Below are 25,586 nucleotides of genomic sequence, written 5' to 3' on the forward strand. Positions count from 1 at the left end.
GAAAACTCCTACTAACAGCACATACCCCAACATTTAATTACTCAGAGTGTTTAAAAGCAGACCAAAGGACATATCAAAGGCATGCTTATCTCTGCCAACCACAAAACCTCATCAAGACAAACCTTACTGGCAGCTGTGAATAGTTACTGTTAATTTGCCAGGATTTTCTGGCTAGTAAGTTTTAAAGTACACACATTCAGAATTCTGTTTACCATTTAATTATTGGACTGTTCAGAACAATGTTTCAGTACTTTGGGCTAACTTGCTAATGCAAAGAAAACTTAAATATGAGAAATATCAGAAAAGTGCGAGAAAACCAAGTGTTTCGGAACAACAGATTTAATGTTTAGAGTATGAAGTGTACTGAGGAAATACAAGAAATGAGAATCAAATAAAAAAGAACTTTTCAAGTTAACATACTCCAAGTAGCAATTAACTGAAGTCACACTCCTCATTTTAAAACTTGTATAAATTTAGTAAAATTCAACAGAACAATATTGGATTATCACACTGTACTACCTAAAGACAGACAAGATTTCATTGCACAAAGAACACAAGCAACAATTTCTACAGCACTCAGGCGTTACAAAGACATTACTTACATTCACATTATAAAAATAAACATAAGCTGCTATTTTTCTCCCCCACTCCAAATCCCTTTCAAGCTGATTCTGTAACATGGTCTGTAAATAACGCAGCAAAAAAACCCCACCCAAGACTGACCACACTGACACCAGTGACATGCAAGACAGCCATGTAAACCGTAATCCTCATCTTTTAACTGTCAAGGTCTCGTGTTGCCAACTGAAGTGTTCAACATAAATAAGGTTGCATACCTGAAATCAAATTCTGAGTTCACTGATCAGGTTCACAGTGTTGTGCCTCCTAAAACCTTTAAAAGCAATTGTACTAATCTGGGCCTCATGCTGCAGAGTACCCAACTTCCATCCATTCCCCTGCTTCTCTTGGGAGTCTCCTCTAGGCAGGCAGACGGCCAAGAAACTCTGTGAGGGGATGGAGAAAGGATCCGTGAAGGCAGGCAATTCTGAGAAATCAAGTTATAGGTATGCAATCTTATTTTTCTCTCTTAAATTGCTCCTTCTACTGAGGACCAGACTAGAAAGCAGCAGTTACCAAAAAAGAAAGGCCAAAGCAAAGATGTGCAGAAAGATTTGGCAAAATTTGGGATTTCAGGTGACTTTTTCCCTAATTTACCTAATAAGAAGATTGGAAGAGCAGATAATGAGAAGTGCCATAAGGCAGGAGACAGTTACCTTCCCTACATATCCCTTTAAGTTCTGTAGCAACAGCCCATCTTAATTAAATAATACTTTGGTTTGAGTGAGCAGACACTGATGTCTTATTTCTAAATTCCCAGACGATTTCTGCCTATAGAAGGAAGTTGTAGTAGGCCAAATAAATGGTCCTGATAGCCCACTAGCCTGTTTCAAAGACATATACACTAAAATCAGAACAGTAGCTTGCAATGGATACCTAAGTGTATAAATATAAGTAGAATATTCTATTAGCCTCCAATGATTTGCAGCTCAGAGAACTTCTGAGGTAAATATTGTGTCTTTGCAGTAAATAGTCCTCAAGTATTTCTCCTCCATGAGTAAAGACCACTTTCCCCTCAAACCCAGGTAAATGTCAACAATAATCTGTGAAAAAGTTCCATTGCTTAATTATCTTTACATATGTTTTGAATTTGCTACCTGTCTAGTTTCATTGGTCAGTCTCTAGTTTTAGGTTGGAAGAAACAGCACACTACTGTTATTCATTTCTCCTCTATCCCGGCTTATTTTTCAGACACCTAACAAATTCCTGTCATTTTTAACCCTATTATATTCCTTTACATTTTTAGAAGCACGAAAAGTAGCATCCCACTTGGCTCTTCTTCATACAATTGTTCCATGCCTTTGTTCATCCCTGTCACCTCTTCTCAGCTTCTTTGCTGTTCTTCTACACCCTTCAAAATACAATAAGGAGGACCACAACTGCAAATAGGAGTCTATCAGGCACCCATATCTTGAATACAGTATCTTCCATTTCATTGTTTACTCTTTTCTTAATAATATAAACCAATGTGTTTCCTACTTACTACTATTCAGCAAGAGAACAGCATATTCCTTAAACTACTTAACTATGGCCCCAGATCTATTAATGAGTGGCAACAGCCACAGAGGTCATTCTTTTACGTTTGAAGATAGAATTATATTTTTCCCCTTGATCACATTGGTTTATATTACATCACCTGCTAAATTATTGCTAGAAGTACCAGCCTTGTAAGATCCTTCTGCAATCCATCACAATTGGCCTTTGTTTTTAACAACCCAAATAATTTGGTGTTACCAGCAAACTTTGGTAGACCATTAGTTATTGTCAGTGCAAAAAAGTGAATGTGTTAAGAAATACAACTCCCAGCACATGTTCTTGTGAGACCCCACCAGTGATCTTCACTGTGAAAAGCAACTGTTCACCCTTACTGTTTCATATCTTCTAATCAGGCATTATCCTAACTGAGAACTTTTTCTTATCTCATGGTTACTTAGGTTCTTTTAAGGACTCCGTCGGACTTCACCGAAAACCCAGGGTCTTATCTATTAGGTCTTCCTTCAAATAACTTTGATAGATTAATGAGACATGACTGCCCTTTATAGGACCAAAATTTAATTATTTTTCCAGTGGGACAAAAGAACGTATTCCCAAGAATTTTATTATAACTTCTATTATTTTATCTAGAACAGACATCATTCTTCTATAATACTCTAGAGGTACAAAAACATAACAAGGAGTGATTTACATGGAAATTGAAAACCATGACTGGGAAACACTCAGAAGTCTAGCCCTGGACTAACAGTCATTAACCTGGCAATAGATCTTCCAGGTTGATCTCACCAAATTCGTTTCACATCAGGCTCATTGAATCTGTAGTCGCATTTTTTATTTGCCACAGGATATGATATGTCAAACTAGGGTTTCCTCTGTCTGAGATATTACCACCAAAACCAGTGGTGGAAATCAAGTTCCAACTTCATTTATACTGGTCAGGTCAGTGCAAAGCCAGTGAGAATTATTCAGTATATAAGGTATCTACAAGTCTTTGAATGTATTCACACACTACTAATCCATTATACTCTGATCTAAAAGATAGCCAAGTAGAGTTTTATATCTCAACCTTTGAAACAGATTGAATTCACAGCTAAAGGATCTGATTTCAAAAGGCACAAGAAAAAAAACCTTAGCTTCTGCTTCTCTTCACATGCTGGTAGCCTAAAGACGTTTAGGGAAGATTTCTTCTAATACAAAAAACAAGGTCCAGTCATAGTCCTCTCGTCCTCCCTACCTAGTGCTGGATCGAATTTCAGGGTTGGTCCTGCATCAAGCTGGAAGTTGGGGCAAAGGAACTTCAAGGGTATCTTCCCACTCTAAGTCTTTCTGTGATTCTGTTCAGCTGTGATCATTTTCTTTCTCAGCACAGCCCTGCTGTGTTCTAGGCAAGACCTGACTGCAGTTTGTGGGACTGCAGGGGTCATGAACTGGTCCTAATAGGCAGAATGACTGGCAGCATACTGTTTTTGAAAGAAAGAGTCTTCAGCCACAAGGACATGAGCTTTACCGGGCAACTTGCTGAGCCACAGACCATGCTGTGACAGGTTTATGAATGTCGATGCAGCTATAGTGACTCCATTGAAGCCATAGTATAAACACCAAAAAAAAAAAAAAAAAAATCAGACCTACGATGTGAAGTTGGTGTCTGAAAAGAATATGTTACGGGGATTTTTCAATCCTTGTCTTGTCTAATACTTCACATTTCAAATCATTAGATAAAAAACTGTCTAATTAGTCCTCATAATACCTAGTGATGAAAAAAATAGAAGTGCAGGACACCTGAACATCAAATTGACATTGCATGTCTTTTACAACTTTGGAATAATCGCCATTAAATGCTAGGTGTTTCCCGGTGACAGTCCTGCAATTACGACAACTGAGTTCCTGGCTCCCAGTTCCGTTTCAGCTTATTTCTATTTCAAAGGACTGTAATTCCCTTACACACTGATATCAATTTTATACTTGCCTATTAATTTAAAAAAAAATTTTACAAGTAGAAGGTGAAGAATAGTTCTCTCATACCAATCTACTTATGAAATAGCAGAACTGATTATCCAAAAAATTAGGTTGAACAACTATTCCTGACCAGATATTTACTAAAGTATTGGAAACAGTGCACAGTATTGTATGATAATGTATTTTCCTTACCCCACTTCCGTTTCGTGAAATAGGAATCAGCACTAGGGTCATTGAAGTGTCTGCTCATCATAGTCTCTCCTCCAGCATGAAAATCATATGCAAACACAAGAGCTTAAAAACAGAAAAATGATATTTATTAACTCAAGCATATTTGGAAAAAGGTATCAACACATCAGCTAGGGAAAAAAAAAAAGAAAAAAGAAAAACTTACAATGTTCTCCAAAAGCTTTAGTGGTAAACACTTCACGCAAAGTTACTATATTTGAGTGCTGAATTTTTTTCCACATGTCAACCAATATCATGCACTTTGTGTTAACAAGACGAAAACCTAGAAAAAAACCAAAACCCATGGTTTAAAGTGTCACGTTTTAGATGAGAATTTTTTACTCTTTCTTCTGAAACTACTGAAAAGCGACCAGACATTAAAATATGACTAGTATGCTTAAGAATGCTAGCCCTATTGGGACAAGTCAATTTTTCTCACCATGTATCCTCCGAAGGCAATATGGCAGGTCATCTTTACTATTTACAGCTTTATAGCATGATGTAATGTACCCAAAGTTGCTTGTTTTCTGTATCCGATTGGGCGGTGGCAGTGGTTCCAAAGGGAAGAGACTGTGGTAGCTATCCACTTCTGCAGGAACTGCTAAAATTAGTTTGTACACAGAAACACATTAGGTCTCAGTTGACTTAAAGTTAATACATAAATTATGCACACCATCTTTTAGGTACCTGTAAAGTTAAAATTTACTATTTTTGCTTTAATATCAACATATAGGTTCCTAGAAGTGATTCAATAAAGCTAAAATAAACATCTTCAGGAGAACAGTTACACCAAGTAAAAATCAACAGAATAGATGCACAGTTCCACCTGCCATTTTCCCATTTACCTTAGAAGTTCAGCCTTCTGAATGACATTTCTTTGGTTTTTTCCTGCACTGATTCATAAATAAGCACCAATTCCTCTACAGACTTCATACCACAGCAAGAACCCCATTTTCATCACAAAAAAAGCAAATCTCAGTCTTTTGTGTTTTAACATGCTGGTTTAGAAAACAGGGAGAGAGAGGTGCTGAAAGTTTAAAAATCAGATTAAGAGATTACCCTTGCAAGAAGAGATATACTTGTATTTCATCTGCATTAAAACACTAAACTGCATTTTTTTAACTGTATCATTATCATATTATATGCACATTTGAGAAAAGATACTGCAACCCAAAACTATTTAAATAAAGTTGAGCACAGTCAATTGTAAATTACCCAAAATCCAAATTACAGTGAACAGTATACGGTTCTCTTGCCTGACAACTAGTACAAAGCCTTCTCTGATATACCAACCAATTCACTTCAAAACAAACTGCTTTGATAATTACATACAGCCTTTGAAAAATATATACATCATTTAAAGGAATACCTAATATGTACGAAGCAATACAAAACTGTTCTTCACAAGGCTTTATTGCCTTAATGATTTTTTTCTATCTCGCCAATTTGAAGTATTTCTAACCATTAAGGAGTGTAAAAACACAAGAAAATTAGAAGGAGGGGGTGGGGGAAATCATATTTCTGAAAAACTTTGTATCTGGTTACCCATAGCCCAGGTTGATGACTAAAGCTTTATGAAAAAATAAAAAGAGGCAGTGTTTTTTGAAAGATGTTGAATACACATGGTTGCAGAACAATATGATCACAGTACAGTTTATAAGAAACACTTACCAGGAATATCAGCCTGATCCATCTGGGCCATGGTTATTAAGTGTCTGTTGATCAATTCCTGAAGGAATAAATAAAGTTTTGAACATTATAATTCAGCTCGTCATTTTTGATAAGTTAAGAGTATACTGTCTTTGAAGTACTAGCTAGCGGTACTAAAACAGAGAATTTATGCAAGTATCCGGGGTGGAGAGAGTCAGAAGACCACTAGCTTGAAAATATTAATGACAAAATACATAAATTCTTGAAGGAAGGAGCTGCAGAAAACATTTGCTACAGCTGACATTGACAAAGGCACCTACTACAGAAAACTTCAAATAAGTAACACTCACAGCCAGCCCTGAGAAGGGCTCATAAACTAACACCTGCAAACACTTTCATTTCAGTGGGAGATTTTAAAACTGAATAGGATTGCAGCTTAAAAGAACAGTACATAAATGAGCTCATGCCTAGTAATAATACTCGGCTGAATAGTAAATCACGGCATGCAGATTAGATTGCAGCCATACGTGTCGTAACCTGCTCCCACCCTCTGATGTACTCCACCTATTACAAGATTTGATTTTTTTAAATTCTCCACAGGGAAAACTGACTGCACAGATTTTTAGTGTCTACTTCTCTTCGACCATTACCAATTTTCTAGTTTTTGCCAAGATATGCAATTTTCCTTTAAATTCTCTATCATTTTACCTGTCTGAGCTCATCTGCCATGAAGAAGGAAGGTGCATTTGCTTTTGGCTGCATGTAAGCAACATGAGGTGCAGCTGGATGGTAGATGTGGTAGTTTGGAAATACCTGAAAATAAAATATTTTAAGAAGCAGTTTAAAATCCTTAATGACAGGGTAGATGAAGAGTCTTGTCACCCTTTTAGTTCAAACTACTGAACTATAAAGTCTTCATGTACAGTAGAAGTTACAAATATACAGTCATACAGATTACAATTTTATGTGATACTTGCTTCCAATGATTTCAAGGGGAAGGGTGGGTGGGTGGGTGACCACAGTTATTTTAACATTTTTGTAACTGCCTTTCCCCTGCCACTGTAAATATAAGAACTATTTAACCTATCAGAAAAAAAAGCTGACTTTTTTATATTCTTACTATGTATGTGTCCACTGAGACACACAAAATGCTTTCTTTCTATTGCTGTATAAAAAATATAAAAATCCCACAAAACTATACAGTGGTAAATGAAAAAATACGTTAAAAATTCTCTGTTCCTTAAATTTCAGTGATTTTAGCAAAGAATTACAACAACTAAAAGGCCTAATCTTCATCCAGAATAAGGGGTTCAGAATGTTAAGAATAATCTCTTTAGTATAAACCAATTCAGCATTTGGAAACTCCATACATTTCTGTATTAAAAGCAAACATACCATTCCTGTGAGAGGTGCTGGAGTTGTATCAGTGTAGAAGTATGTTGTTCCACCCACTGTTTCCTTCTGGATCACCTGGCCAGTAGATGGAGGCTGAGAGACAGCGTTAGCGACAGACGCAGAGGCACTAGTAGGCACCATATAGTTTGCTGGGTTAGGAGTATGACTTCTTCTTCGAGGAGCAGGAGATGTATGAGGAGTTATTTTGGGAGAATGAAGAGGAGAAGATCCTGCTGACAGTGACATTCCTTAAGAAAACAGAAGAAGATATTCTTGATCAAATCTGTCATTATGAAAACGTAGCAATTTAAGAAAAATAGCCCTCACTACCAACAATATTCTGAGCAGGTGAGACACTTAACTCTTCATATAGATATAGAAATCCTTAAGAGGTAAAATAGTAAGAGCATGACTGAACAGATATCTTTTCCCAAAAATCTCTGCTTAGTTCAGAGAGATAGAGCTTGACATCTTATGATATACACATGAAGAACTGAAATGAAAAACTTAGAAGTAGTTGAAGGAGTGAGTCAAGTCAAAATAATGCTGTATCTAGAAGACAGTTTATTAAACTGCAAAAAGATAAAATATTAATGACTGTATGTGTTCACTTAACAGCTACATGAGCAGTCAATGGAGTTTGCTAAGCTGTAACTCACTTCACCTATTTATTTATTTATGTGCCTTTTATTAGAACTAACTCCACAGCTATGAATATCTCCAGTAATAATAACACACAAATAAACAATATGCTACTTTCAATAATTTCAGGGGAGTAATTACCTATTTTCCTGTAATTATTATATTCAAGTCATCCCCCAAAAGTTCTATTTGATAGGTAAAGGTAGGTAATATCTCATGATATGAAGTCTATTAGACATTTGTGCTGAGATTTTCTAATTTATTTGAAATTATTTTATTGAGTGGCATTCACCTTCAACATTAGAGGGGCAACCCAACCGAAACTTGAGAAACTCTACTTCTAAACAAAGCGTACCAGTGGGAAAAACAAGGGCAACTTTTTTGCATACACACCTTTTAGTTATCAAAAACTTTAGTTACTTCAAGTTACTGCATTCAGAATTCTCAGATCTGCATATTTGTAAAAATTTAGGTATCAAACAGACATTACAGGATGCTGCTGAGGAAGAGATTATCCTTCAAAAAAATTTCTTGCAGAGTTACTTCCTAGCAAAGATCTGAGATATTCAGGTGTTCAAATTAACATCAAGGAGAGCATCTTTGAAATTTACTGTTGCTAGGTTCAGATTGGGATGTACTTTTTCTTCTTTACAATTAAAATTATATTAGTCATACTAAATTCTTTTTTTGAAAGGACAGAAGACACACAACTTTTATATTTAACGTTCTATTGACAGCTGAGAATTCTTCTCTAAATAAGAATTCTGTTAGCTATTACTCAGATATTTGCTTAAATTAATTCCTTAATCTCTGATAACCAGAGTAATTTAAGCAAACATCCTACTAATGAAACCAAGAGCAATTTTTTTTGCATACACACTTTTTAGTTACAAAAACTAGTTAAGTTACTTCAGTCATGAGTTACTGCATGCGGAGTTCTCAATATGCATCATCAGTAATGTGTAGGAGTGATTTCACACTAGTGTCTTATCCCTGAAGTAGTCACATCCCTCCTGCATTTCATTTTTTCTTTTTTAATACAAACAACAAAAGCAAATAACAATTTCAGTATTAACAAGTTAACCAGTAGTTTGGGAAAAATTATTTTGAAGCTGTATTATCCTAATGTTATTTACAGAATATTTGTAACTTTTCTTTTAGCTCTACTCATTTACTACTTTGACATCTCAGAAACCATGCTTATTAATTCAGCACATTTCTTTCTTTTGTTCCTGAAAGTGAATAGTTCCAACAAAATAAACAAGATTTTCTTAAATGTAAACTGTGGAAAAATCTTATGCCTTTCTCTTTGGTTGGGTCTCTGCAGTCATTTATTCTTTCTATAAAAACGTAAAATATAAGAATATGAAACATACAAAGTCTCTTCTGGGCCAGAACTTTCATTTCTATTAGTACGTGTAAATGTGTTTACACATACCTTGTAGATACGCAATATTGTAGAATAATTGCTTGCTGATCAGTGTACTAACTTAAAACGTGAATTATAGTAGGCACTTCTAAATGGTAATATAAGTAGTCTCCTAAAAATTTGTTTACAAATTAACTGTATGACTGTAAACATTACACATTTTGATAGCACCAGTTTATGCTACAAAAGAAAATATACTTTCATTACGGTAAAAGTTGCCTCCAGTGACTTAGTAACACTTCAATTCACTGGGGGAAAAGATCAATTCCAAAGGACACAATGTGTTAGTATTAAAAGTTGAGAGATGACTAATTAAAGGCCATAAAACTGAAGCAACTCTACATGTTCAAGGGCTTTTCATGTAGGGAAAGTTACTGCATGCCTTTTCCACTCTATTCCAATTAAATAGTATTGACTGAAGTCCTTGCAAGCATATAATCTCAACCAAGACAAGAATAACTGGCTTCAAGAAACTTTTGTTTCAAAAAACACTCAACTGTAGGGATCATGAAATAAGAACCCAGCAGTCTCCATATATACTGATGAAAAATTAACTGAAGACTTCTCTACTTACAAAAAACACTGTATGTATAAGACAGTATACAGTAAATATTATTTTTAAAAAATGAAAGTGAAGACTTGCAACTCACTAAAATTATACTGTGACCTTCTACTGCAAGTTTCTCAGAAGAAAAAAGATCTCTAGTGGTTTTTACTTATACAGTTTCAAATGATTTCCACTGTAAGACTTACTTCTTAAAAAAATTTATTCCTGCCAAAGAACAGTTACAAATATAAATCCTTGAACGTCTTTGCACGGGTATTAATGCAAGATTGAAATAAAAGGACGACAGCGTTACAAAAATCCTTTCAAACACCCTTCCAGTCTCATTTCAGTCTGATTTTGGAAGGACATGGAGAGTCCAATGAAAATTATCCTGTGGGCAGCACATTTGGGCTTCTCATTTTCCAATATGGGTAGTAAGTTAGAGATATGAAAGAAGCTTGACTACAGTTCGCTTTCATACCACTAGAAAAATACACTACACGTGCTGCAAGAATTTTGTTGTTAATGCTGCAGTGGGTACAGACAGGCTGAGACAACAAATACTGAGGGCAACAGATTCTTCTGAGAGACTTGCACTACATTCTGCAGAATCTAAATAAATATTAAAACTCCAATATCACACCAAAAAAAAAGGAAAAAACTTTTAATTAAGCAAAACTCATACATAGTTAAGTACTTAGGGAAGCAAATAACTGAGTGCACAAACTCAAGTAGATATCACCAAGTAGTATTTCAATCAGTTAAAAGCATATTAATATTAATATTTAATCACAACAAAATAGAATTAGAGGAAAATAAAGGAAAATAGCTGTATTAAAAAGTGAATATATATTCCTACTGGCTCATACTCAAGGAAAAAGATGATCCTGAACACACAAAAGTAACAATGTGGTGAATATGGAACCACACCTCACGGAATTAGACAAGCTGTTTTGAATAGCACAATTTATATAAATACCTATTCACTTAAGTGGTTAAGAAAAAACAGGCTTTGAATAATCCAATTATGATTTACTTCTTTATATATACATATTGTACCAGTGATCCTGACAAACAACACTAAGCTTTCCCCGTGAGAGGGTTCAACATTCCCCTGTATTAAAACTCAAATGCCAACAGGAGAACTAAAGACACCAAAAAGCTTCCTTCAAATTGTCCTTCCTGAGGCTTTGCTACTAGCAAAGGTGGCTCTCCATTCCTTGTCTTGGGGAATCCTAATACACTTCATGAAGAAGTTGAATACTATCTTAAAAGATGAACTGCAGGGAGAAAAGGCTTCTTTCACTCCACAAACATTTACATCTAATGAGAGGTCATGGTATGCAGCTATGACAGCGTCATACGAACATAGAAACGGTTGTGGGATTTGAAGGTCTTTCCACAAGATTCACAGTGACTGTAGAGGATACCTACACATATCTGGAGCTCCTGCCACTATTGTCATTTTTGGCAAAGAGAGATCATATTTCATATCCCTCTTTACTCTATATTTTCACTTCTTGCATTGTTTCTCTTATTTTTGAAGTTTCATTGTGACTGAGGAAAGGGAAATGGTAGACTTTGAAAATCATTTGAGATGGGGTTCGAAGATATTTTATGAGATTAATGCTTCTAATAAAATTTTGTAGCACGCAATGTATTTGAATTAAAGCTAGACTCTATTTTGAATCTGAGAATTCATACAGAAACAGGATGAAAGAGTATCAAAGCATGAACTCAATGTCTCAGTGTCTACAATTATTTGATTCAATGAGACTTCACAACTTAGTGAACTTAAGCTCATGTGTATGCAAATCAGCTGGCCTACAACATAAAAAAACCTCCAAGTTTTGCCTACAAATTTACCCATTTACAACCATATCCCTATACCTCTAAGGCTTGTAACACATTCAGAGGTCAAAAATTAGGCATTTAACATATTATCATTTTAATGTTCTGTCCCTTAGAGATACTCTAGACTATTAGGTAAATCTTGAGGAATGACAAGTCAAAGCAAATAATAAAATCACATTATTTCAAAGAACTTAAAGCAGCATCCTTAAATTCATTAGATATTTCTTTTTATTGTAAGCTTTCTATCAGACCACTAGCACTGCAACTGTATATTTTCAAGTTAATTAAATCTGCTTCATTCCCTAAACAATGAGTCATCAATTCTTCCTCCTCAGTTTTAATTTTACAGTCTCTTTGCCTTCTTTCTTTCTTCCATTATTCTGGAATGGCTGCACAACTTGCTCTGCACTATATTTGATCCAGGAGAATGGAACAAGCTCTTGGGGCCTAAGGGCACTCAAACCACCTCAGCTGAAAGTGCTCCATCTCCAGCTGGAGTCATGAGCTCTGAGAACTACACCCTTTCAGCTCATCACTAATAGAAATGTGTCAACCAAACATAAGCACAACACCTTTGCACTCCTGGCTCCTAAGCCTGTAGGTTCAGCCTATCAGCAGAAATGGAATCTCTTACATTCTGCATAAGCTCAGAACCTGACTTGGACTAAATATAGAAGCAACAGCAATTTGTTGCCACTTCCATCAATGACAAAGGCATCACTCTTTAGCTATAACATAGCTTAAGCAAACCCAAGCAATACAGATTTTCACTGCTGGGGGCTATACATCTGTTTTCTATTAAGTTTAACACAGCAATGATGTCTTAACACTTCCAATGACATTAATAAATTTCTTCCATACACTGTGTTGCATATTTTAATGGCATTAATACTCTAAAACAGCTACACAGAACTAGGTAAGATAAGCTTGTTAGCAAAAGTGCTATTTAAAGACTGTCAACTAACTAAATTTCCAAAACAAATGACATATAGGGTATGTTTGGTATGAAGGAAAGGGAAGGAACAATACAGTGTTATTCAGGGGAGTTTATGGAAAAAGAGAGTTTGGAGATGGTGAAGGAGATTGATTCAAAGCTCTTCAATGCAACAATTTTCTCCCACTGTTTGTGTAAATTGTCTTTTATATCACTATGTTTCCATGTTCCATTAAAGGCTACCAACATGAAGACTGTTGAGATTACACTAGAAAGTGCTTATCTAAGTTAACATGTGTCAATGTAGGCGTAACCTTCTTCCATGCTACACCCTAATAGATATGTCAGGTGCAGATACAACAAGTTATCTATTAAAGTATTTTATGTTTCACTTGTCATTTTTTTTTCCAATTATTTCTGCAGTACTGTTGATAAGATAGGCAGAGCAAATATTTTCCAAGGACAATTGAGTTATGTATGAAGTACTATATGTGAAAAGTGGTTTTGATTTCCACCTACCTTTAGGGAAATCTCAGAAATTAGATATGTGAAAGAGCTTACATTTTCCCATCATCAAGAGGGAAATCAAAGGACTGTTCTCAGAATTTACCTACTTTGTTATGGGTGAATAAAACTATGGAACTAAAATTATTCCTACTACATTTCCGTATTTCTTATGAAATCTTAATTTCCTCCAGTACCCTGTAAACTACTTATAAACAACCTTAATCTCATGTAAACACTTAAATCCTCAAAATTATTCTGCTGGAAAGTATGCACCCCTTAACTGGAAGGAGACATCTTTATTCAAAGGAAAGTTCTTATAAACTCTTTATGTGGGTTTCATTTGAATTTGTTTTCACTTATTGAAAGCTAACAGATCTCAACAAAATTTTTTCATCACAATTTCAGAACATATTGAAATTCGATTTTTATTCTGTTATCCAGCATGATCTAAGTGGTGATGTTTCCCCGCATATAAATACGGCTTTCTTATTTAAGAGCCTAATCTTTTAGAAGGAGCACCTCCTACATGACCTTGAGGTAACAGAAGTTTTTGTGGACGTATACTGTTGACAACTTTAATGTTGACATTTAAATAAAAATAAATGTCTGTGAGTAGTATTTACATTGGACATTTAGGTTCAGAGAACTCTGCACTCAGTGAGAGAAAAAAAGCTTCTAAAGAAATTCAGAGCACCCGACCCAGATCCCTACTCTGAACTATATTTGCTTTTTAATTATACAGGAAGAGCAGGGAAACAAGCCAACTTTGCCTGAAGTTAGCTCTTACCCCCATCCCTCTTGTCCATAAACAAACAATAGTATTTGAGGCTAGAAAGTATGCAGCATTGGTATCTATATTTCTAGGAGCTCAAATTGTTGGTGAACTTCTTTCATTATTACTTATCCTTTCAAGTATTACTTACAGATAGTAAAGAAATTGGACTGTGAAGGATCCCTCTGAGACCCCACTGGACACTTTCCAAAAGTAGATCATTTTACTGTATTCTATTTAATCCTTTATACACTTTTCAATCCAGGTGACAAGGCTGAGAGGCATATAAACACAACAGTTTTCCAATAAGACGGTACAGCACAATATAGAATCAATCAGACACAGTACCACAACACGTTCATTTGGTCAGCAGAAGCATCAGTCACTTTCCTAGCCTGTTCTGACAATTCTTACATGCAAGCTAAGGGCTGGCTGCTTTCACGTGGACACTGAGATTGACTCCCTGGCATCAGGAAGACTGAAATTCAGTTTAACAAATGCTTATTGCCAATACTGGTTTAAAAAATAATTCACAACATTTGTCCCTCTGCCTTTTGGCAGCTACCTAATGCTTCTTGTCAGTCAGCAGAGACTGCCAAATGTTTGACTACATACAGAAACGCACTAAAGAATCTGCAGTGTGTAATATCCAGATCTGCTGATGGCTGTATATTAGAACTATTTAATTTTATTCAAATTAAAGTAGTAGAATTAACTTTTTAAGATCAGAAGACTAAAAGATGCATGAAGGGCTTGAACTTTTGAAATGTAAAAAAAAAATCTGCCACTCAATTATACAACTGCATGGAACACATTTCAGTAAGAGTTTTAAAATTGTCCTTAAAAGTGAGATTACACGTGACAGATACAATAAAAATTAACACTATTTCTCAAGGCAAGCTATTTTAGAATAAACTTGCCTTTAACTGTTTGTTTTTAATCCAGATTTTTAAGCCCTCATATATACTTAATATTAATATTGAATTAATAATCTAATTAATATTGAATTAATAATTCCATTTCAATTAATATTGAAAATAATTAATTCTAGACTACATAGTCTAGAAACAAATCAAAAGAGTAGATCAGTGTATGGTAATCTGAGAACATATTCATTGTAGATTATGGTAGTTTAAATCATCTTCAGGTACTGCTCTGGCAAGAACCACATAGAACACACTATGTGTAACTCAGCATCCCTTCTCCACAAAAAGAGCAGAGTAAGTTAGGCTGTTAATTTCAGTGCTGCTGTGGCTGAGATTTCACAGCCTGCAATGTGATTTCCATGCTACTGAAAGATAAACCCAAAGTTCCTCTACTTTTTGAAGATTGTCTTAAAATTAGGAGTTAAAGGAGGATTTATACTCGATAAATCTGATCAATATATATATAGGGTTGTGTTAGACAAAAGAAGCCACTGTACCACAAATCATTACTCTCAACTTACCTGGTGCTAGCCCAGCAGTAGCAGGACTTCCCATAGAGGGGTGAGAGAACAAGGCTTGAGAGAAGGCAGACATACTTGACTGGGATACATTACTCAGTCTAGAGGTTGATCCTCCTTTAGGAATAAACTCACTTGCAGAAGGATTTGGTGTCTGTTAAAAAAAATAAAAAAACCCCATAAATTAAATTTTTATTTTAAATGAGAAGGGATGAACAGTGTCTACTTGGTAGAAAAATCTTCCTAGGCAAGCCTACTGAGTGCAGGGGATGTTTTTAAAGTACATACAGTTTGTTGACAAGAACCAAGAATACTGGAAGCTGTTTAGTATGAACAAACTGAAATGTGCTTTTAGCTCATGTCTGAGCATGAAAAGCATGGAAAGCAAGGCTTTCCACATGTATGAACTCATATACCAGCTGTTCAAACACTTTGCAAAAGGCTTTCCATAAGCATTACAGTACAAAGTTAGAGAAGAGACTTGACACTGAGAAAGCTTTGCCACAGCTGCATGGATTGTTCCTCCATGACTTTAGAGATTTCATCTCGAACTCACTAGCTATTTCAAATTAAAGGAGCAAAAATGATTCCTAATAAAGAAGCCATCTCTGCCTCTATTTCAAATAGACCTCTAAGTTCAGGGTTTTTGTGAACTTCTGTTTTAATTACTTATTTCATTTACATAGCATGTTTAATAACGAGGTTTAATTTGGTACCACAGAAAAAAAATAGAAGTAGAGTGATGGTCAAACATCCAGTATTTGTTAGTACAGAAAATACAGCATATAATCAGTTTCTAAATTCTATTAAAATCTGTGCAGTCGGTTTTGTATTTTGGTGTGGTGATGTTCATTTTGAGGTGAGCTTTTTGTTTGCTTTGGGGTAGGGAGGGTTAGAAAAAGAAAATCCCAATTTGAGCTCAAAAGGCTTATTATTGGACAGCCGATTACAAATTACATTAGGGGAAGAAAAAACAAATTAAGCCAAGAAATAAAACTATTATTACATGAACACTCTGAAAAGCTTGATGATTAAATGACAGATTTTAGTTTATTAAGTAATCTTCAGAGTACCTCTCACAAGTGTCTAAACAAATGAGGTAAAATAAGACAGCATATAAATAAACAATCCCAAAAAACAAGGGATACTATTAAGATAATGCAGGATGTTACTTTAAAGAAAATTATATTGGACCACTTTGGGTTTAGGCAGTTTTAAAATGACCAAGTATGTCAGCTGTTAGTTAAATTACCAATATCAATTTTTACCAACATAAGTAAAGTGGCATCAGAGAAAGTAAGTTAGTGCAAATTAGAAAAGAAGTGTGAATACCAACTTAGGGAAGAAAAGTATTTGAAAAGTTTTTTCTGTTAATTTGTTTTTTAAGACCTTTATTTGAATATTTCTACCACATATCATAATACTAATGTATTTCAAAGCACTGAAAAAGAAGATTCTAAAAGTTGTAAAATTAAAGAGGATGCGCGGGTTAAAAAGGAAATAGTATGAATATTCTACCTTTAATGACACAGTAAATTTTAACCACTAACCACCTTATGATGTCATCTTTACAACGTTTTTTGTCATCTTATATGTGCATGTTTCTGAATATTCAAGGGACCAAATATGCAGACTGGTGAAGTATAACACATTTATATGGGTAAAAAGCTCATAAGAATTTTAAAACTCCTTAATCACAGCTTTGGAAAACTTGCTAAGATATACAGTAATACAGCAAAACAAACAGTAAGCTGCATTATACAAACTGAAAACACATAACTGACACATTTAAACTCAAAAGGTAATATTCTGGACTTATCTGAATTTAGGTACGAGAAAAACTAAGAGAATGGTGTTCTAGATAAAATCTAGCATGTAACCCTTCAGCCAAAACTGCACTGAAATTGGAGAAAATGACAGAGGTGGTAAAGAGTTGAGCAGAATTTGTCCAAATAATGATAGAGCTCAGAAGTCAAACAACTGTGAGAGCATGCAAAAGAATTTGTAACATCTTGCTAAAAGCTCATAGTTTCAAAAAACTACAAGATCCACATTTTCCCACTGCTAAAACTAGCCATGACATATGCACACCTTTACCACACCTAAATATTGTGTCAACTAGGCGACAAGGGAAGGACATGGCATTAGTTTTGAAACATGCAAGCGCAAAGAAACACACCTTCTGGAAGATAACCTCAGCATTTTCTACAGCAACTGAGAGAGTTCCCAAAATCCCATCTATACCATTCTGGCTAAACTCTTGCTACTTTCACCTATAAACAACTCCTACAGCACAGTGATGCTTCTTATTTCTAAATGCATTCTACAAGTTTTCACAGACCAGTTTTGGACCTAAAAGTTATTTACTCAATGAAAGTTTTCATCTCTAAAAGTTATTTATAACCATCAAAATTTTAAAATGCAGCTTCACTTTAAAAAAAGAGCTCCACTTTAACTAGTAGGTGTTTTAGTTTATCCAAGTGAAAGGAGTCAAACCCAGGAATCTGCTAGAGCTGACCTGGTTTATGCTGTAGAATTACAAACAGCAATGGTTCAAGTTCCATTTTTTGATGTCACAATTCAATATCAGAATCAAAGCCTGCTAAGATTAAATTACTGTTACATAACTTTGACAAAAACATTGTATATGAGAAAACAGCTTTGATTTGCAAAGATAGACCCTTTACTATGAAAGCCTGTTTTACTTCTCTGTGATGCTACAAACACGAAGATGCAATCCAAGACTTTCCCCACTGGTAAAAAAGTGATTTAAATTTTGGTTACAATTTTAAAAGATCCTTCCATCTTCAAGTTGATTTCTAAATACTGAAAAATACCAAGGCTCCACAATCACCAGCTAGAATAAACTAATCAAAGAATTACAACAAATTTCAGTAATGTGTGGTCAAAACCAGCAAATACCGTCAGATAATTTGAAGCTTAAGCTCCAAGCCATGTTTAAATTCCTTACATCTGTGTAAAGCTGCAGTTCTTAAAATGTTTTCAAAAGCACAGAAGTTTTTATCTGACGTAAAAACGTTCCATTTTCTGCATACACTTTTCTTCCAACAAAATTATTAAAATAATTAGGCCAGAATAAATTACTGAATTGAGAGAGTGTAATATTACTATTAGTTCTGTAATATTTAATCTTTTAATTATTTTTCAGTCTTTGTAGATAACTTATGCTGCAACAATCACCATGCAAATATGCCAGAATTAGGAAGCCACATTCTTAATGCCCAATGATTCAAAATATTATGTTGTTGGCCTCAAAAAATATCCAACCCATAACATAAAGTGTAAATTCCAGTGTTAGTTTTACATTTGGATCAATGGTAAGCTTGAAAACCTGTTTAAATGGGAACTATGCTTTAGAATCCTACTGGGTATTCTTACAACTTTTCCATTATAATTTTATCAAACATCCCAAAATAAAGTTGAAGAATAATAATTTTTATAAGAATTAAAATAATCTATATATTATGATGTTGAAAAGCAGCAAACATACTTTCTAAACCCCAAACAATACACAATGCCTGCTAGCACTGCCTACACTAAGTCTGTATTTTCAGTTTCAAATGCAAATGTCCTGTAGAAAGGCACATACAAAATTTCTAAACATTAATAAACATGTTTTCAACAAAGGGCATTAAACAGAAACAAGTATAGCTGTGTCAGTTATGCTGTGCTTTTCTAGAAAACCACCAAAGTGACTTTTGACACCTTTGCTAAAATTGCTATCATTCCTTTTTCCTCTCAACCTTGCCAGTTTAAATCTCATCCCTCTTCTTCCAGTATATTCATTTAAATGCTGCCGAACTAAAGCAGCGAAACAACTTCTCCAGTTATTATCTGAATTAATACCTACATCATGGATTCTCACCAGAATGATTCCATGAAGAAAGTTCACCAAAATATCCTATTTTCAGATTCTTTATATCTCTGGTCTCTCAAAGAGCAGAACCTCCTCAGTCAGCTTGGCAAACAAACTTCTGAAGACAGACCACAAAACTGAGTCCATCTGGCTTCACATACAAAACCAAATTCGACACTTCTGTACATCAGAGCACAAACAACTTACAAAACACATATAAATACAGTCCAAATGAAGGCTGAATTTAATCATGATGCAATTAGTAAGGATGGATCTACAAAAGAAGTAAAAAAGCAGGGGAGGACTATTTATTAACTCACTTGTGCCACCATCCAGTTCAGAGTTTGTCTGGTGGCTTTTATGCTTTTACAGGTATAAAAGAAAATAAAACTAAAATACAGTGTGGAGGGGAAGAAACAAAATATTTTGTGACTATCACAAGAAAAAAAAAACAATTCAGGGCTCTTTAAAAGAAGGTGTAGATGAAAGCAAAGAGCAAGCCAAGGATCCAAAATGAAGACCATCACTGGGAAGACTACACAGCAGCATGCAGCATGACTGTATGTTGAAGAGTTGCACATATCAATAGATTTCTGTAATTCAGAAATAAAATCAAAATTCTTGTTTCATCAGCTATCAATTTCAATACACATGATTTGTCTTTACACTTCTCAGCAATAAACTTCTAAGGCCCCACTGCTGCACTGATGCATAAATGAATCCTCAAAGTGCCATTAAGTACAGAATTATCCTGTACTTAAGGATAATTAAGTACAAGGACGCACAAGTTACAGAGCCTTTGGAAAGTCATGCAGGGATCCCACAGGAATACTGAAAACCACCCTTCTCCCTCTCTCTTGTTTCCCCTTCAGCATTTCACAACACAGCACAGAGCTGTACAGCAGCACAGCAACCTCAGCAATTTCAGTTCTGGTCCCACATCCAACTGAAGCCCGAAGAAAGCTACCTAATGCAAAAAGTAGGCCAATCTCATCTGATTTCAGAAGGATGTGATAATGTACTTACCATGCTAGAAAATGGATACAAGCCTTTTTGTTCTTTTATGTTCTCCTTCACCTCCAAATTCATACTGATCTGTTTTGACATCCCAAATTACATAATTGTGTAATGGTTACAGAAAACCACCACTAAACTACACCCATGTTATAAAGCAGGGCAGTCCTTTACCAGTCTATTTTTGGCATAGTTTTCATAATATCTCTTAGGAATACAAAAACATGTATAAGTCTTCCCTGGTTTTTATGTGTTGCTATTTTGTTTTTGTCAAGTTTTGGGGTTTCTTTGTTGTTGATTTTTAATGGGCAGATGTTCTGTATGAAAAGCTTCACTTTAAAGAGCATCATTGCAATTCCTCCATTTCCAGGATTTCTTGTTAACTACAAGATCAGGAAAAGGACACATTTTGTGATGTCGGAGCAACCAGGCAGGCACTGGAGGTCACCAAGGGCTTCAAAGTAAATCTCTCTCCCTCTACTGAATTTGTTCAACATGCTACCTTTACTGTAATTACTGTGACAAGTCATCACATCATTCATACAATAGGCTGTAATAAATTTCAATTTGGCAACATTATTAGTTGTATTGCTCTACTGCTCTTGCAGAAGAGTTAGAGTCAATTTCATTAAAAGTGGGTAAAATTTGTTGGCTAAAGACTTATTTGTTTATAAGCCAGAACACAGGCTCAGACAAATAAAACTATTAGCAAAGTTTTGTTACAATTGATAAGGAGATCTCATTAAAAAGTAAACTTTTACAGATTTGGAATATTTTCACATTTCTTTAACAAAAATTCTTCACAGTACTGCAAAAACCCTTAAAGTCTTAAAAGTTTATGTTCCTGATGCGATATATTCGAAAAATTCATTTCTATGATTATTTTTTGCTCAAGAAACAAGGAATCAGTTATTGATAGTGCTTAAGAACTAATCTGTATAACTAAAATGCATCTATTCCTACTATTTTAAGGAGAACTAGCATTTGCTATTATAATATGTACCATGTGATAGTATAGCAGCTCATGACATTTCCTAATACAAGGTAGGACTTATCACTATAAAACAAACTTTGTTTTGTTTTGCTTTTGCTTTTCTAGTGCACAACTCGAACTAGAATTCAACCTGCAGACTTCACTTTTAATCATGTAAGTGCAACACCATATTTAAAAAAACTGACCCAGATTATAATTTCATAGGCATGAATGAGTAGCAGTTAAACTATGTTACAATGCAAGTTTTAGCATCTTTCATGCTTCAGTCTTGCCAGACTCCACAGATTCTCTGCAATCCCTCCTGTTTCTCCAATTCTATTTATTATGGCTGAACATCCTTCTGTTCAAATTTCCACCATATGTGCATATACATGCTTTTCTCAAGTCCACATCTCTATGGGAAGCTATGCAATTGCATCACACAATACAAAATCTTAACTGCACAGTTTAAGTTATGTAGCTGAGATTCTGGCACAATAAAGGAATCTAGAATTACACCCTTCAAAAGCTACATGTTCTGCAGCCAATCCCAAGCAATCCCAAATGCTGCTAAACCTCAGAATGCTAGGAGACCTTGAGCTTCCTTCTCTTTACCACACTTTGAACACTACTTCAGAGTGCACAGGTACTAAGAAGACAACTGCTCCTGGCAAGAAGCTTCAAGTTTTGAGCTACCGACTCTCCAGCCTCCGGAAGCATTTTTTGCTCCTACTCTAAGTAGAGCAGATTAACAACAGCATTTGCTGCGCCACTGTACAGCAGAGAAAACAATGGAGGACAGGAGTACAAATGGGGCTTTTCTTGCCCTATAATGTCCACCTGAAAAACAGAGACCAAATTTCTGCTTCTCTCTTCTCAGAACAACTGTCTATTAGTTAAGGTTTACATTTACTATTAGGTGCACATGATAAGTTTGGTTTGTCACTCTTCTATCCCTTCAGAACAGTACTGCTTCAAAGGCTCCCATCACTCTCCCAAAATCTTACCTGGTTCTTCTACCAATGTTTCCTTTCTTTTCTCCATCAGTTACTGTGCTGCTTCCCCAGCAGCAAAAGGGCCAAGACAGACTGAAAGTCCAAATATCCCTAAACAATGTAGCATCAGTTCACCTACATCACACTGTCCATGACTCCCCATTTCACTAACACAGAGATGTCCAAACATCAAGCAATGCAAAACTAGTATAGGTATGGAAAGGCTCTTGTAGCAGCTTCATGTTGGCCCTTACATGGCAGAAATTCAGCGAACTGAAAGAAAATCTTAAGGTGCCACAAACTCTAGGCATAATCTGTTGTCATTTTATCCATTTCCTTCACTTAGAAAACATCAAAAACAACAAAACCCTCACAGGAAGACTAACAATCCCTGAGAAATCAAAAGCACTACACAACTAGAAACAGTATTAGCAGCAGTGGTGCACTTCCCACCACTGTAGTAATTTTCATCTAAACTCCATTTTAAAGGACATGAAGCACATTCATCCTAGACTAGAATTATCCTTCATTATTACTCCAAGGACTACCTGCTAATTCTGTAAAGAGATATTCAAATCCAGCTGTACCACTCCCCTCTTACAGAGCTGAAGAAGATTCAGGAATAAAGTTAAATAAAGTTTAATATATTTCTCAAACAAGTTGGGAAGTATAAACTATCCCAACATAAAAATTAAGAATTTACACTTCCTGATCATGGTGATTACATCTTCAAATTCTGTACTGAGGGCATCTATTTGCATTGTGTCAATGATTTTAACAAAGATCACTAATTTTACTAGTAGAAACCTTTCTCACATGAGCATTAAAATAAAAGGTTGTGTTTGTTTGCCTTTAGAATACATTTCATGATTACTGTTGCGCCTTTTCCTCAGATTATTGCAAAATCAAATGAAGTAAATAGCTCAGCAATGAGTGAAGATAATAAAACATCTCCAAGTCACTGTCCTGGAGGGCTACTATGCCTACTTTGTGAAATAAATATTTGATTTCAACTCAACTCAAACATGGAGTAACTGCTTCTAACATTTTCCAAAATTTAAAATAAAGCATCCAAAATACTGAAAAAGCGACTAGTAAAAAATAATTTTACCTGTAAATTGTTTTCTGTGACTCTGTTCCACCAAACCATATTGATGGGTACTCCTGTTTTACACCTGTCAGCCAGACAGCCAATAGGGTTCTTTGATTTTCTTGCTTTTGATCCCACCGGAACTATCCTCTCATCCAGCATTCCCAGTCGATACTTCCTGGGCTATGAAAAAGAAGGAGAGAAACCAGGCCACTCCTAACAACCCTCATCTAAAGCTACACTAAAATAGGTATTACACTGTGATATGATTTTTGGATTGGTGGAATAGGAAACAATTTGCAAGTAAAATTTATCTGAGACTGTTTCCTTTCAATCCTGACTATTTGAGTATAATACACAATACTTAAAAAAAAAAACAAAAAACAAAAACCGCCAAAACAATATGAAAATAAACTTCAGGGACTACTAATTATTTGTAAGCAAAACCATCCATCACAAGTCAGCCACTGAAATATCAATACAAATTGGGGAATTCTGCATAAATGAGGAATTGCTTAAAAAAAGGAAAAATCCGTATTTTTTAAAGAGATACCTTCAATCACATCATAATGAACACCTCCCTTGAAATTCCTATCAAACAAATTTTAAGTTCAAATTTGCCATGACTCCTGAAGATTGGTTTTAAAAAATCAGGTAGAACTGAGTAGCCAATTGCAGCAGAACTCTGAGAAAAACATTTCTGCTCAGCTTAATATTTGAAATAATAACTTCAGCTACTGTCTTAAGTGAAAACAGACAAGAATTACCATGATAAATGCATTGTCTTAAAATTGAGAGAGTAAAACATTTGAGGAAGTGAACATGCAGAAGTTATTTGCACCTCAATAACAGTGACATTTCTATTACATTGGCAATGATCTCTACAAATAAAACTATTTATATGAATATTAAATTTAAAAGGCACACTGTAAAAAAAAAATATGTTAAATACTTTCAAACAGGTAAAGTTTTCAAAAGAAGTTTTCCAGATTTCTCTGTGCTTTCAAACCTATGTGTACCTACCTAAACAGTAAATAGCACCCAAAGAAATATTTTAGCATCTATGCTTATTTACACCAGGACCTTTTGTATCAACTATATTGACAATTGGACTAAATTTCAGGGGTTGGTCTGGTTTTCTTCTGCTGTGGGTTTTGCTCAGGCATTTTTTATGTGAAAGTGCAACTATCATCATCTGGATATAGACCACTCTCAGTAATCAAAGCTTAACTCACCTTTATTCAGATATCTACTTCACCTGGCGTCTTAGAAATCTTAGCAATGTATACCTTCATACACATTTTAAAAATTATTCCTCAGGAAACAAGGAAAGAATCTAATTGCAGAAGATTCCCCACTCACACACAAACTATTTGTAAAACACAGGACAAAACGGCCACAAAATGGCTGCAAAACCAAAACCTAAACAGATTTCCTCCTCTGCTTTCCTGAAGCCTTTTAGGCTGAAAGCTTTGGAAAGAATTAAAATTGAGTAGAGTCAATAGTAGCTCATTTGCCTAAAAAACCCAGGCAAACAAACAAACCCTCCCTCTCCCCCAGAAAACCTCTACAAACAAAACAACAAAAAACCCCCAAGGATGCCATCTACGATTATGAACTACTAAAGGCAATAAATTCCATGGAGGACTTAACCAATCTTAATAACAATAAATAAGACTAAATTTTGCCATACCAGTTAGAAATCTGGTAAAGTGTGTGATGAGTAGCACAAAGTCCTCCTGTAGTTCAAATGCAAACCTGATCACAGTAAATCTAAATATTGGTTGCTTATCTGGAGAAACTCTAAACTATTGGGCAATTTATCTCAGTAAATCAGAAAGACTACTAATATCCTAAACTGCGAAGCTGTAAGGTCTAAGAAGCTACACATACAAGTCAGGTTGGACTTTAGGGCAGGATTTGAACGCAGCATGTATTTTTCTTAGGCAGACTATTGGAAATAACATAATGAAGAGTAACAGTTTTCCTGGAAGCTTTCCCATCTCTCTCCATGTTCTACCAAGAGCAGTGGTACAGTCTGCCTCAGACTACTCGACTGGAACCCAGTGTCCAAACACACTTCCATTCATAAAGAGTTCTTTTAATCCTCCATAATAACAGTTGTCTATAAATATTTTGAAAAGGAGAACCAAAACAAAAGAGGAAC

At 35.2% G+C, this 25,586-nt stretch overlaps 1 protein-coding gene across 4 annotated transcripts in view; it reads right to left on the reverse strand.

Moving 5' to 3' along the window:
- PAN3 (poly(A) specific ribonuclease subunit PAN3) overlaps window positions 1-25,586 on the reverse strand; it is an 80,762-nt gene that overhangs the window by 21,230 nt on the left and 33,946 nt on the right. For 3 of the 4 annotated variants that reach the window (XR_003533403.1, XM_027677812.1, XM_027677813.1), the window contains exons 6-13: window positions 23,441-23,602; window positions 15,474-15,624; window positions 7,342-7,589; window positions 6,655-6,759; window positions 5,968-6,025; window positions 4,736-4,897; window positions 4,463-4,579; window positions 4,261-4,362 (exon numbers count right to left, since the gene is read on the reverse strand). Coding sequence is in view for 3 of the 4 variants with exons in the window: in XM_027677812.1 (XP_027533613.1) it covers window positions 4,261-4,362; window positions 4,463-4,579; window positions 4,736-4,897; window positions 5,968-6,025; window positions 6,655-6,759; window positions 7,342-7,589; window positions 15,474-15,624; window positions 23,441-23,602 (1,105 nt within the window). In the remaining variant the exon portion in view is untranslated. The remainder of the gene's footprint in view (window positions 1-4,260; window positions 4,363-4,462; window positions 4,580-4,735; window positions 4,898-5,967; window positions 6,026-6,654; window positions 6,760-7,341; window positions 7,590-15,473; window positions 15,625-23,440; window positions 23,603-25,586) is intronic. The other variant, XM_027677814.1, reaches the window with a different exon arrangement.

This window comes from Neopelma chrysocephalum, unplaced genomic scaffold (assembly GCF_003984885.1).
Source record: "Neopelma chrysocephalum unplaced genomic scaffold, ASM398488v2 Primary Assembly neopelma1_43, whole genome shotgun sequence".
NCBI classification, from domain to species: Eukaryota; Metazoa; Chordata; class Aves; order Passeriformes; family Pipridae; genus Neopelma; species Neopelma chrysocephalum.